Source organism: Megalops cyprinoides, chromosome 1, assembly GCF_013368585.1.
Source record: "Megalops cyprinoides isolate fMegCyp1 chromosome 1, fMegCyp1.pri, whole genome shotgun sequence".
NCBI classification, from domain to species: Eukaryota; Metazoa; Chordata; class Actinopteri; order Elopiformes; family Megalopidae; genus Megalops; species Megalops cyprinoides.
Genome location: NC_050583.1, coordinates 37,758,792 through 37,772,937, shown reverse-complemented (window position 1 = coordinate 37,772,937; position 14,146 = coordinate 37,758,792). Strand labels below are relative to the sequence as shown.

Genomic DNA, 14,146 nt, shown 5'->3' with positions numbered 1-14,146 from the left:
GATAGCTGTACATCATGGAAATTAATGTACACACAGACATATGCACATACTCGTGTCTGCGTGAAAACAAAATCCTGTTTCAAGTGGGTTTTATTTTTGGGTCTCATTACCGATACCGCCGTACAGACTGAGACCAAGGCGATGTGAGGGAACTCTTGTCTCAATCGCCAAGCAACACATGGTATGCTTCACCAATACAGAAGCCATCCTTATTAATATCATGGCCAAGTAGTCCCTTCAAGGCATAGTAATAGAAAAAAAGAATACCCAACTCTGTTCCCAACAGTTACCAACTCTGATTTAGTTATGTTTACATACAGGCCAACAAAGATACAGGAATCTTAGTAGATACCTTTCAGAAAGGCAGGCAGTCCACTCATTTCACCTGCTAATCGTACGTTCTTTACTTTGTAAGAAAAAATATAATTTGGCTCTAAGGCCTATGCCAAACCATGTGGCTATTCCCAAATTAAAACCCAGAATCTATGTTGCAACTTGAGTGATGAAATAATAGTTGTGACTGGTATTGTAGGTTGGTCAAAAAAAACAAAAAAAAACAAAGTCTCTCACTTGATGAGTAAGAGTACAATTTACAGATGGATAAAAGGCATTTCCTTTTTGTACCACAGACTATACGGGAAGAATAGGCAGAAATAAGTGTTCATGCTACAGTGATCATGTCAACGTTCCCGAACTTTTGAGGTATAAAGACATACAGCATTAAACTTCCAGCAATGTGCACAAGCACAAGTGTTTTAACGCTGACATTTTTCAAGACGCGTTACACAAGCAAGTTTTGTTGCCAAGGCCCAGTCGATGCAGATTGTATTGTTTGTAACATTATTTTGCCAGAAGCAGTGGTGAGACCACACATCAACAGTTTGATTCATGAATCTTTTATGTGCACGCACATGGGTAGGTACACAAATATAATACCCATACATACCTATAAATGCACAGACGCACAACACATACGCCCACAGGTACACAAATACCACCACACGTTCTCACAGACACATCCAAACAGAGTGGCATACTCAGATAGATATTGGTACATGTAAACCCCAAATACTCTCACATGTACACAACGGCACCCTCAGAGATGCATAATGTAATCCAAATACACGCACACGCACAATAGCATGCTCTAACACATGCATATAAACCCATACACGCACACACACACCAACATGCAAACCAATAGCAGCTTCACAGACAAGCAATGGTACACTCGCAAACCAATTTCTCAAACAACCATGTGCAACACGTCCAAGTGGCCACACGCACACACGCACACACACCAGCGCCCCTATTGGAGAACACTCGCATATAGACACTGACAAAGTGCGAAAGCTTTTGTGCCACGCTTCTCTGAACTGTCCAGTCCAGCAGCCCAAAGCACACTAACAGCACCATGCTGAGTAGAGAGAGTCTAAGGGTTTCTCATCTCAAAAATAAAGTCATCTCAATGAGTTTTAAGTTAAAGAAACCAAACGAATGACACACCCGAATTTTGATTGGTCCTACACTTTAAAGCAGTGCAATCAAAAAGAAAAACACAATCATTGTATCTTGAGGAATGATCCAGCGGTCTTGAGATTAAGCTATCCCTTTTTGATTCGCGTCACCTCCATTTACATGAGAAGAAAAATGTTCGTATCTGACAAAAATAGAGAAATACAAAGACAGGAAATAAACCCTCGGCACAAGAGTGACCCGTGAAAGGAGGCAAATTCAGAGCTGTCACAACCATTTAGGGTTCTGACAGTGCAGTGTTCCCCTCTATGGGATACGCACACATAAAACACACACATTCTCATCGTTTTAGTGAGCAAGCAGACTGCAGATATCGTTCAAATGCCACAGGGACGCCATACTAGCATTCAGGATTCAGGACCGCTCTCATTGACGTCAAGGTTTTGTTCCAGCTTGACCCAAGTTGGAACCACTATAACAACAGACCCCTTTCCCTTCTGCCCATGCTTCTCTCAGGATGCACAACCCCTGGGCGTTCGGCAGGTAAGAGGTGCGGCTTATCTGTGGGCAGGTCAGGTGACTGTCATGTAAACAGAGATGGAGACAATAAAAGATTCTGAGGGAGAGAGAGGAATGGTTTCATGAGCCTTTTCCAGGTCAGAGGTCCATATCTCAGTAGAAATCTTGTTTTCTGCCAATGCCACCATCCTCAGTCTTGAACGTGTGATGTGCAAGGGTGGGGAGGGGAGAGAGGCGCGGTGCACGCTAATTCATCTCATCGTAGATGCTAGTTGCGGGGGCTGTGGGCAGCTTGGGTTTCTTCTTGCGGTTGGAGGAGCCCAGGCCTCCTTGCGAGCTGCTGCTTCCCCCCCCACCGGCGCCGCTCGGACCCAAAGATGGCCTCTTCTTCTTGGGTTTCTTGGAGTCGGAGTTGTTGGTGCCTGACACAGATGCAGAAGCAGCCGATTAAGCCAACATAAGAAACGGAGAACATACTGACTGAGGTCCAGGCCAGCACCTGTCCACTTCACTGGCAAATGACATGCCGATCCAATCAAAGACCATAAAGGACCCTGGAGGGCCCACTGATGACTCAAGCACCTCCTTCTGGAGCACTGGGGTGTTGACCCTCGGCACCTTTTTTGTCTTGTCAAACAAACCATTATCTGACCATTTTTCACAACCTACTCCGATCAGCTGCAAGACCACAGACCACAGGTTTTAAGGCTGATAAGCTATTGACTATTTCGCACTGATAACTCCCTTGTCATTAATGTTAATGCCATGTCATCAATTCATCGTTATACTCATCAGAAAAATGACATTCTGTACTGACAATACCGTATTCATTTTGTCATTACTTAACCATTCCAAATTCACCTTACAAAGAACGTCACCCATCACTGTGCAAGGCTTTCTTACTGAATTTACATGGTTTTTGGTGCATCCAACATCCATAGTGAAGTAGTTCACTGGAAATACAGTTCCTATCAAACCATTGTTCCTCTGCAAGTTATTTGATTGTTGTTTAGTGTGGTGTTTTACAAGAGTCCTTGAAAAGTGGGGTCAAATATAAAGGATTAAAATATCACTTTGTAATTTTATTCATGAATTTACTAATAAGGTTTATTAGTAAATAATCATCTGAGTTGCCTGCTAACTCGCTAGAGGGTGCTATTAAGCAGAGTGATGAGGCAACCCTGGAAAATATAACCCCCCCAATCACTGGCAGAATGCAGCCACATTTCCACCACTGAATGCTGCTGAACCATAATGCTACTGGCTGCATTTCTGCTTGGCAAATCGTCACTGTCATCCCACTGCCTGCTGTCCCCTCAAAAACTCACTTGCTTTGGAGGAGGCGGAATCGGAGGGGGAGATGTCCGAGGACCCGTCCCAATGCAGCCGGCTCATTAGAGCCTGTCCATCGGGAGCGTCATAGCCGTCGCTCTCCTCCACCGCGTCCATGTCCGGCAGCGCCGACCTGCCAACAGGGACGAGACGAACTGTAAACTCATCCCAGCGAAACATGCCTCTAGCCGAATTTGAGTCTCCAGGATGACCCCTGGCACAATTCACCTGGGGGAGAAAGGATGGGCTGGTGCTGCGCATGCACTGTGCACCGTGCACACAAACACACAGACTCGCACACATGCTCACACACGGTGTGGCAGACTTGCAGAGATGGTCCAGTCACTCATAAATGCCAGCACTTGCCCTCTCCCATCTCTAGGATACGCTGGGCAGAAGGGCAGCGCATTCAGTCAGCATACACACAGTGGAAGTTATATGGTGTGAATGGCCAGAATTACACAGGTCATTGAACAGTCAGACACGCGTGGTTAAACCAACACAGGAGTGAGGGGCCAAGCAATTTGGCTGTGGCTCCAACCAGCAAACTCTTGAAAAGCCAGGAGCTAGACAGTCTGGGGTAAAATCGATAAGAGCTGTATCCAGCAGCCTCCCAGAGACATGGACACTATCTGGCTCTGAGAGCTCACACGTTATGCTTAGGGCCCTGGCATTCAACACCCAGCTTTTTCTCATCAGTGTGGGAAAAGTGTGGGGAATATCCCTCAACAAATGATGAAAAGTACTGACACACAACAGAAGATGCCTAACAAAGATAACAGCTTGCACATGGAGTGAAACGGGACTGTTCTCACACACAGGGATGGGCAGCGTGATTAGTACGTCTTCACTAATTTTTCGCATCTTGGAATCTGGTCCCGTTTAGTACTTAGTGAACTGAACTGAAATGGACACGGCACATTGGTGTTATGGCTGCTGCCCATCCCTGCTTGCAGTGATGGCCAAACTGTCCTCAGTAGGCTGGTGTGTGCACATGGGCAGGGCACTCACGCGGATGGCCCCAGGAGGAACACCCGGACGGTCCTTCTCTGTTCGTCCGTGTGCTGGGGACACCGCAGAGACCTGGTGGGACACAATGTGGCATTAAACCCCCTCACAACATCTACCCCATGACACTACAGCCCTGCCTCCACCTGGGGCCAAACATGGCAGGCAGTGCTGAAGTGCACGTTGTCCTGTCTCACTCGAATCAATTTCAGTTTGCATCATCAAATGAAATTACATTTCGTCAAAATAGATATATGCATATTACAGTTGCCACAATTGTGTACCCAGCTGACAGCCCATCCCAGACAATTATCACTTTCATACTTTTTCAAATGAAAGTGATCACGTGCCAAGGAAACACTCATTTGAAGGGGTCTGCTTCTCCTGTCACCATAACTCTTCATCTCGAGACAGCTTCTCCACACTGGTCTGCTTGAGCTATGCGAGTATTCACAGATGGTTGCATCTGCTACACTAAAATCTGAATACATCAAGATGCATTTTCAAAGCTGGATACTGGTTTTAGCGGGAGGATGGAGACAGCACTTACAGACTTACTCCTAGACCAGCTGTAGCACAGCATGGATCAGAACTGACACCCTCCAGGCCCTCTGGGGTTAAACCGTGCCCCTAGACCTGCACTTTCTTATTATCAGGTGCCAGTACCTGTGAAATCAGAACCTCTATAATGTGTCTGTGTGCAAAATCGATGATAAACGTATTATTCTTGCATTTGTATTTGCTGGCCGTTTTGTCACTCTGCAGTTGCACTCAGTTGGGGAAACCCAGCACCCAAGTCCTCACCGTGTGCACATCTTCTTGGTATGCTCTGATATCACACCACATTGCTGGAGAAAGTGAAAGAAAGAGAGAAGTTAAAAAAGGGGTAAAACAGGCAACCTGAGGGGGATGCTCTATCAGAGAAAAAAATGACCTCAAAATGGGGGAAAGGCCCAAGGTAACCAAAATTTACTGGCTCCGGGTCCCAGAGGGCAGCAACAAATCATTCCGGCAAAATCTCACAAGCGGGAATGAAATTTTTAGGTTGCTAGTTAGCTGCATTCCAGAAAACTTCCAGATACAGTAACTGAGGCAAATTTGTGATGCAATCAGCAGCTGCATATCCTGCACAAACATCAACACAGGTCCCAGTGGTTAACATGGATTCACTTCAACATGCATGCTTCCACATGTCTGTCATGTGTTTAAGAAACGGAAAGATTGATGGAAAGATGAACGAAGACATCCGAAGATGTAGTACACTTACCGTTGTTAACAAAGACCTCAATTCCTCAGGCGCCAGGGTTTCATAACTGATGCCAGAGTTATAGTTGTACTGCAGGAGAATAAGATAAATTCTCAGCTCAATTTTGAATATGCACACACAATTTATTAATCCTTAGTTAAAATCACAGAGTGATTAACAGCACAGTGAATAACAGCACATTTATACTTGTGCTTGTAGAAAAGTGTACATGCACAGAGTGTGAAACTGACCGAATCTCAGACGTTACCTTGTAAGGATCAGTGCTGACACTGCTACTGAGCTCTCCTGCAAATACACAAGCATACTGTAATTCATATAACAATACCGAGCATGCTCAGTGCCAATGGTACACGGTGTTAAGCCTGAACACACATGTACGCCCACACAGAAAAATATTTTCTTTCAGACAAGGTTAAAAACTTAGGCCTATGTGGCTTATGTGTATGTTTGCAGTAGTGGGGAAATTATTTGGGACCTGGAACTAGCATGAATCTAATGTCAATTTCATGGAGACAAGCTCTTAACTTTAACAGTAGATCAGAAAATATGTGTTTCATTTGTGTTTTCTTATTGCACAGCTGAGAAAGTGAACTATGAGATACTGTATCAAAATGTAGGTATAAATGGCCTAAAGACAGACTGGCATATTTTATTCAAGTCAGCATGAACAGTGCATCTATCAATCAGACTTTCACTGTTGCAGAGGAAAAAAATGAATACTGCACATCCACTTACAGATAGCAATTTCAAGGCAAAAGCAGCATCTATGGCTTGCACTAAACAACCAAAGCTAAACAGATGACAAGGCATGTCATGGTGCATTGCACTGAATTATGGAAGCCATTTCTACATGCTTTTCTTCACCACCCATAAAAACAAGGAAGGCGAAAATTACAAAATTATATTAAAACTCAACCAAGAGAAACCAGCATTAGCAGAGATGCAACTGCTCAACTACCTGCTGCAGCAGCCACACACCTGTTTAAAAGCCCTACTATTTAGATAGGCGAGATTCACCAGCCAAGAGCTGGTCTTCCTCTCTCTCACTCACACACACACACACACACACACACACACACACACACACACACACACACACACACACACACACACACACTCACAGTTAAACAATGACAACTACAATTAACCAGAGTTCAAGATTCTCAAATTTAACACACATGTAACACCATACAAGAAATACTACTGACAAAACACTTTGAAAGTCAGCAGATTCAATTTTATGGTTAGATACAGTTCATTACAGGTGAGGGCTCCTAAGGTATGGTTGCCTCTTGTTGTATATTATGATACTGATCAATTGATGGAAGAGCATTTTTCATAACATATTCCTTTACCCATTTCAAATTTCCCACAACCTAAATAAGAACAGCTAATTGTACAAAGTTTTAATCAGCAGTTAATTTGAAAAGGGGGGTCCATCCTAGGAAGATGCAATGCATCTATGTAAAACACTGAGATCTGAAGAATTATAAACTGAAAAGCTGAGACCACTCACCCTAAATACCTGTATTCAGAATGATTGCATTTCTGACTGAATGAAGACCAATAAGGGCTTTCACTGATATTGAAAAAAAGATCAAAGCCTAAAATGATGGGTGACTCAGATGATTTCAGTTCAGATGATTTATTACATGGGGGTGGAGGGTATGTCCACAAGCAGAACTCAGGGACCCTCAGCAAGGATAGCAGCGCTCACAATTTACATTTTTTTGCCCCCCAAAACACAACTCCTACACAGTCAGGACACAATAGTGAGATACATTCAGTTTCTTACAATGCAGACATGATACAAAGCAACAAAAAAGACAAAAGAAAAAAAAAAAAAAAACACCATATGTCTAAATGCAAAAGATACTAAAAACCCTAAAGGAAAACAACTAAAGCAGCCGCCTGAGTTGACATCAACCAATGTTTCTGCAGTTACTGATGTCATACTGTCTATTCAAGAGTATAGTCTACAGTTGATGTTATTTCCACAGGACAAGCATGTTTTATGGACAGTACCAAAGGTCACTTTATCACCATGTTTGCTTCAGCAAGGAAGACAGAGAATCAAGTTTTTGCTTTTCACGGGGTATCTATGGATATGACCCATGTAAAAACAATCAAGTAAAAATAAGAGGATAAGCTATTGCACATGAAAGTTCAGGTATCACTGAAGGTTTTGTTGCCTTTTATTCTTTTTCCACAACTTTCATCCAATAAATTATCTGTAAGACATCCTGCAAAATGAAAAGGTGATCATTAAATGGAGGAGGAAGACACAGATGCTTGCTTGTGGCTGGAGAAAATCCTGCTTTGCAGCTGGTCAAGTGACTGGCTCTGTGCTCGACTGCTTCTGCCTTCCACTGTGAGTCAGTCAGGTTCTCCCCTCCATTTCCTATTTGAGTCCACAAACTATTTCATTGTGCTCTTTCAATCCCTGATTTTGTGATTTACGAATCTGTAAGAGGCTAGTCTGAACCTATATGTCAGTACAAATCTGACATTTACGACATTAAAAAAACATTTAAAAATGATTACGTAAACTGCTGGATGTTAGAATGCAATTCCGATTCCTGCAATGTCCTTCTAAACATCCTTGTGAAAAAATGTCAGTGATGTAGATTTGAGACAGAGAGGATTATGGGAATTTCCTGAGGGCTTCCTCTCTCCCTGTCATTGAGGAAACGCCTCATCTCTCAACAGCACAGATGGACTCTCCTGGTCCTCCACTCGCCGCTTGGGGCCCAGTATGGCTGAAACGACCCAGACAATCAGCATTCGAAACATCCACACGTTTACCCTCTTGCTTCCACATGCACATCCAGTTCACATTTAAAGCCAAAACAGAGAATCTACACCCACTGCGCAACATTGTTCCCCTTTCACAGATTGCCAACTGTCCACTTTTTGATTGTGTACAGACACTTCCCCAAACTCTCATTTCCTTTTTTGAGAAATAAGAATGCAACCAGAATATGTAGATACAATGTGCACCATCATTAGTAATGATGTACAACTGATTTTAAACACAGCTACAATGTGGACTGTGATGCTAAAATATTTCAATGTTTGCATCAAATACCAAATACTTTGATCAAACAAAACTGTGATGGACAACACAGCATGTATCTATGTATTTAATTCTTTTCATAAAAATATATATGCACACAAGGGTCAACTGCATGTTTGATACCAGAACACTTTCAACAGTCAGAGTGCTTTGAAACACAAATTGTTTCAGGTCAGAATTTGAAAATGTAGCATCCCTGTTGCTACCACACACATATAATCAGACATTCTCACAAAACAGATGCAGCCATCACCAATGCATTCACGCTCAGAAACAAATAAGTCAAACACACCACAATAGCACTAAAAGAACTATCAGATCTTTCCGAGTTACAAAGCCAAAGCAGCGAGAAAGGTCAACATAGTTTAAACACACAGACCAGGTACAAACACACAGCTAATAATGCATACACAAAAAAAACTACGCAGTCACACGCATAGTTACAGACACACACACACGGAAAAGGCGCCTCTTACAAAGCCATATTAAGAATTAAACTACATCCACATACATACTAATAATGCCTTGACACATATACAAACACTTAACACTGCAGGGCTTAATAGGCCTGCTCTCCACAAAACAGGGCAACATAAACTCAGAGTCATTGCTACACTGTTAAAAAGTAACAGATTTTGGTTTCGGGGGGGGGGGGGGGGCATCAAAACAAAGCTTCAGTCTGACTTCATATTCAAAAGTGTCCAATTACTTTGTGGTTTGATTTTAGTGCCACAAAGCTGTACTGGCAGTGCGGTTACTGGGACACTGTCTATTTCAGTTAGTGTTATGCACAACACTTCACAAGATCATCAGCATGGGATTTAAAGATGTAGCATTTTGACCATGTAAAGAGAAATATTTACTTTTCGTTGTGTCTGGCTCTTTTCTCAAAGCAAACACTTCAAGTTGCGTGATGAACATGATGAGCCCCAATGCTGTGACCACATCCTTCAGTCCATAAATAAATTGCCATATCATAACTTGGTTTTAAGGCTGTGCATTGGTTACCTGTTCACAAAATTTCCTTTTGCTTTTCTTAGATAAAACTCAACTCACCATTTTTATGCTTTAAAGATTTTGATCTTCTGGGAGAATTTGGATTCTGGGGTAAAAACAAGAGAGAGGCTTGTCATATTGTTGGTTTCAATGGCAAGGAGAGGACACCAACAGCTCACAACTGTGTATACGGCCTAACTGGACCACTTGCATATATGTGTGAATATTCATAAAAGCAGAGAAACAAATTAGATTGGGTTTGTTTGCGAGACTTATGTTTTATAAACCTTTGTGGCAGTTAAATAACAATCATTAAATTCTCATTCACTCACTGACAGCCTGCAGGATTTACCTCTCAAGGGGTCCTTTAAATAAGGAGAAACAATTTGTGTTTATTGTTTCAGACCACCTACACTGCATGGCTTTGTGTGATCCCAAATCAAAAAGCAGAACACAATCAGGATAAAGCAGACTGTATAGGTATCCCCACCTCTAGTTCTGCATACACAGGGACAAGCTGTGAGGTGTGTGTGAGGTCACTTGTTACAGACACTAAGCTTTCAGATTTCTAAATTGTTTCAAAGAATGTAAAAATACCTTATCTGACTTCCTCTTCTTGGCTGCAAAAGAGGAGAGGATATGTCAGCCATGTTCTGTACATTCAAAGCTAAATACTAAAATGACTAAATACATTCAGCAGTTGCAGATTCTCCACAAACACACCACACATACACACACATCTGCTTGCATACATATTACACATTTACTTAGGAGATGCTGTTATCCATATTAAACTGTGTATGGAAGATATGCAAGTTATTATAGCTAGGTCACAGGACAATGTATTTGTGTTATGAAGGGAACATGAAAAGGCTGTTGTGGCACCTCCACCTCACCTTTCTTTTCTGACCCATATGACCAGTCGTTATCATTGATATCGTCATTGTCCTCCTGGTCACTCTCTGATTTATTCATGTTGTTGCTGCTGGCTATTCTGTGGAAATAAGATAAAGAACAGGGAAGATGGATAGTCTGCACTGAGGAAGAAAAACTGGTTCAGGCATGCTCCACGAAGGATGAACCCCCTAATAAAAAGTGCATACTGGGACATGGCTTCAACCTGTGGTGCAAAGTGGGAGCCTAGCATTTCCACACAGCAAACGGCGGCACAGCCTGCACTGCAACGCTCCTCTGCGCAGCAGGAACAGAGTGGAACAGTGGCAGCTCCCCTGCTCACCTGCGGTTGGCGATGCGGCTGCTGTTGCGGCCCATGCCCAGGCACTTCTCCAAGTGTGGGGCAAAGCGTGAGGCGGCAATGCTGCGGCTGCAGTTGGGACACACGCACTCCTTGTTCTTCCACTGATTGTACACCTGCCCGAATATGTCCACCCCTGGCTGGTCCACAATTTCTACAGAGACCACAAAATGGAGACAATCCTCATCAAGGTCAGCAGCCAACCGACGTGATAGTGCATTTATTACATATATGAAATGTGACAGCTGAAAACACAGTAAAACCTTTAACACATCAACCTACTTTCACATTATTTAAATATATATAAAAAAAAAAAAACACACCACACACAACATGCAGTATAGACACTGCTAATACACACCAAAGTCCTTCATGCTGTCTTGGTCAGTCTCATCCAATAAGAAGTACCCTTGCTTGACAGCCCGGTGCACCTCAAAACACAGGCCCAGGCAAGCATCCTCCACCAGGTCAGAGTAAATGTCATGAGCAATGGCCTGAAATGTACAAAGGGGAGCCTTTCAGCACAGACTTTTAAAATGGTACCCATTACCTTTGGCAACTGACCTTTAAGTGGAGTTCTCATACAGCTGAAACTGTCATATTTCAACTCAATGACTGCAAACTGTGAAGTGTATTACAAAGCACTGTTAACAATGCACAGATACCATTTATGTGATTAGCAACCATTTCTTACCTCCCAATCATTAAGCTATTACAGTGGGTTCTAACACTAGCTAATGAATAATATGTGTCAGTTCATTAAGCCACAGAACAGATGGTCTTCCAAGACCAGGTGGAGAAACCCTTCCCTCAGTTGTTGCAAAAACCACTGAAAAGCACCCACAACGGTTAGCTATGAGACCCAAACACACTTACCTCCAGCTTAGTGTTGTCCAGGCCCGACAGAGACATTTCCTCCATTTTCATTTGCAAAAACTAAAGGGGAAAACACTGACGTCTACATACTGTAGTACAGCCAGCGTCTCATGAAACAGCGCTAGAAGAAAAGTGACAAAGGAAAGATAATTACTTGTCTTGGTAATCACATCGAACTGAACAAGGTCAACATTACAATATGTTATTAACTGATGTGGTAAACTAGTAACCTGGATAAAACTGTTTGCGATTTCTCCGTTTCCCTTATATACGAATTGGATGAGGAATTTTGCAGTTTATAAGCTCGCACAAGCAATGCCTTCACTTACAATAGAGTACAGTGGCGTACACTTTTATCAGAAGAATTCTTCAGGTTGGTATCGACTTTTTCTCTCCTCAGTTGCGTTCTGTAAATAAAAGTTGAGCACGTTGTAATAATTATATATATATATATATATATTATATATATATATATATATATATATATATAAATAAATAAATAAATAAAAGTTACTCCAAGACATCACTCCAAAATAATTTCAAATCACTACCTGAAACAACGTGCAATTGCAAGCTGGCCACACTGCAGCAATAAAAGTTAGCTATGGGTGGCTAGCTGGCAAATTCATCAATTCAAATTCAAAGTGCGAGTGCGCGCAAACAAGATACACTAGAATCCACTGCACTGCGTGTGACCAGCACTTGCTTATGAAAATATACCTTAAGTAGTTAACTGTTACACATTTACTAAGTCAATCTGTTACCTTCAGTTTGGAGCTAGCTAGCTAACTCATGACTACACAAACGTGTCTTGCAACGGTAAGGATGTGAGCTAAACAATACATTTTTGATTAGATGTTTTCCCGCACACCTCGCATGGCTAACACAAATTGCTTAAAGTTATAGTCTTAAAGTGTCCTAGCCAGCTATAGGCAAACAACACCTAGGCCTAATTAAACGTAGTGTTCTTACATAGCGAGTTACTCTACAGTACAAGCAGACAGATAAAATATCCTTAATCATGGGTATGAGCTGCCAAACAGGAACTGCTTGCCTCCATTGTAATTTCTTAAGATAGATTTTTTTCAGCGGGCAACGAATGGAAGGGTAACACGAACGTATCTAGGACAACAGTTAACGAAAAAAGACAAGGGGACGAAAACTATACGGACACATTTGTAACAAGAAATTCTTTTTTGTTACCTGCAGAAACACCCGACTTACCCTGTGCTGGATGGGCCGGGGCAGGCGTTTTCTGGGCATACCCACTGCTCCGTATGCGGCTGCCCGACTCATCGACGCCCCGTTACCCCCGACCCAAACATCGTAAACCGCATGTAGATGAATACACAGTGCTGCACTGCTGGACAACCCTTCTTTAAATTATCAATAGGTTGTCAAAAGGTGATACGAATTAAAATTTAAGAATCAGCTGCCATTTTTCTCTGCTGCAAGCACAGGCAGCACTAATCAATCGCTAAACATTGGTCCATGCCCGTTTTTCTTAACAAGCTAACTACACAGGGAACTGTTTGAAAATATCCGTCACTCATTGTGTGTTATTGAATTAATTCCATAATTCATTAAATGTCCACGAATTAGAAATATGGAAAGAAGGGCGAAATGAAACCCAACCCTCTTATAGCAGTGAAGCTCTATTCTTGTCAGTAAGTGGATAATCATTTCACTGACGTGGGATCGAACCAATTGCAACGCAACTAGTAAGCGTTTCACCAATTAGACACAACTAAGGTCGGCGATTTCCTCTCAGCAGCGTGGACTAGTTTGGTTACATCGGCGCCAGTAAGGCCAATTGTAGTTTTGAGTCGTCTTTCGTCTTGTGTTCTGAAAAATAAATGGCTACAACCAGCAGCGCCGTTCTGTCACCTGAAATACAATAAATCCAATGGGTCTTGGCCATCGATTCGATAATGGAAGTTGCAAGCCACAAACACCGACACGCAAAGATGCGCAAACGTTTGATATAGCTAAAATGTATTGATACGAGTTTTGACGTTTTCCTCATTAGACTATCTCTCAGGGATTAATATAACTACTTCTTACTCATTAAGACAAGAAAATATTATTAACTAGGCTATGGTCATAGCGTTATGGATGCAGCAAACTACTAATTAGTGATGTCTAGATCTTATGCTACATTGGACATTGAGCGCTTCACTTTACAGCCTACCGAATTAGACTTAGCTGTAGCAACAGTAAGAGACCGTTAAAATAGTCTATTGGTTATCTACCTTAGGCCCAGAAATTAGCTGGCAAGATACTGATACTAAACTGAGAGAAAGGCCAACTAATTCCTGTGTGTTACCTCAGCTACCTGCTC

The 14,146-nt window shown here is 42.3% G+C and overlaps 1 protein-coding gene across 3 annotated transcripts; it reads right to left on the bottom strand.

Annotated features, from left to right (window-relative positions):
- Positions 1–601: 601 nt before the first annotated feature.
- LOC118791574 (ataxin-7-like protein 3) lies at positions 602–13,447 on the bottom strand. 3 transcript variants are annotated; one of them, XM_036548978.1, is made up of 14 exons: positions 13,030–13,447; positions 12,135–12,212; positions 11,806–11,926; positions 11,291–11,423; positions 10,912–11,083; positions 10,571–10,668; positions 10,272–10,294; positions 9,735–9,780; positions 5,850–5,887; positions 5,603–5,671; positions 5,140–5,183; positions 4,339–4,410; positions 3,324–3,460; positions 602–2,417 (listed from the first exon to the last, which is right to left on the bottom strand). In XM_036548978.1, the coding sequence occupies exons 3-14, from the start codon at positions 11,854–11,856 to the stop codon at positions 2,242–2,244; spliced, it is 1,059 nt and encodes a 352-aa protein (XP_036404871.1). In that variant the 5' UTR covers positions 11,857–11,926; positions 12,135–12,212; positions 13,030–13,447; the 3' UTR covers positions 602–2,241. The 3 variants fall into 3 exon arrangements, with proteins under 3 accessions (XP_036404871.1, XP_036404878.1, XP_036404887.1); XM_036548985.1 differs by lacking the exon at positions 4,339–4,410; XM_036548994.1 differs by lacking the exons at positions 602–2,417; positions 3,324–3,460; positions 4,339–4,410; ... (1 more) ...; positions 5,603–5,671; positions 5,850–5,887 and adding an exon at positions 7,933–8,361.
- Between the last annotated feature and the right edge of the window lie 699 nt (positions 13,448–14,146).

Bases quoted from the DNA above. Each gene is read 5' to 3' on its own strand.
- LOC118791574 (XM_036548978.1), bottom strand. From the start codon at position 11,856: ATGAAAATGGAGGAAATGTCTCTGTCGGGCCTGGACAACACTAAGCTG. The intron at 11,424-11,805 runs GTAAGTGTGTTT...TGTACATTTCAG, and splicing joins TGGACAACACTAAGCTGGAG to GCCATTGCTCATGACATTTA. The intron at 10,669-10,911 runs GTGAGCAGGGGA...TTATTTCCACAG, and splicing joins AGCCGCATCGCCAACCGCAG to AATAGCCAGCAGCAACAACA.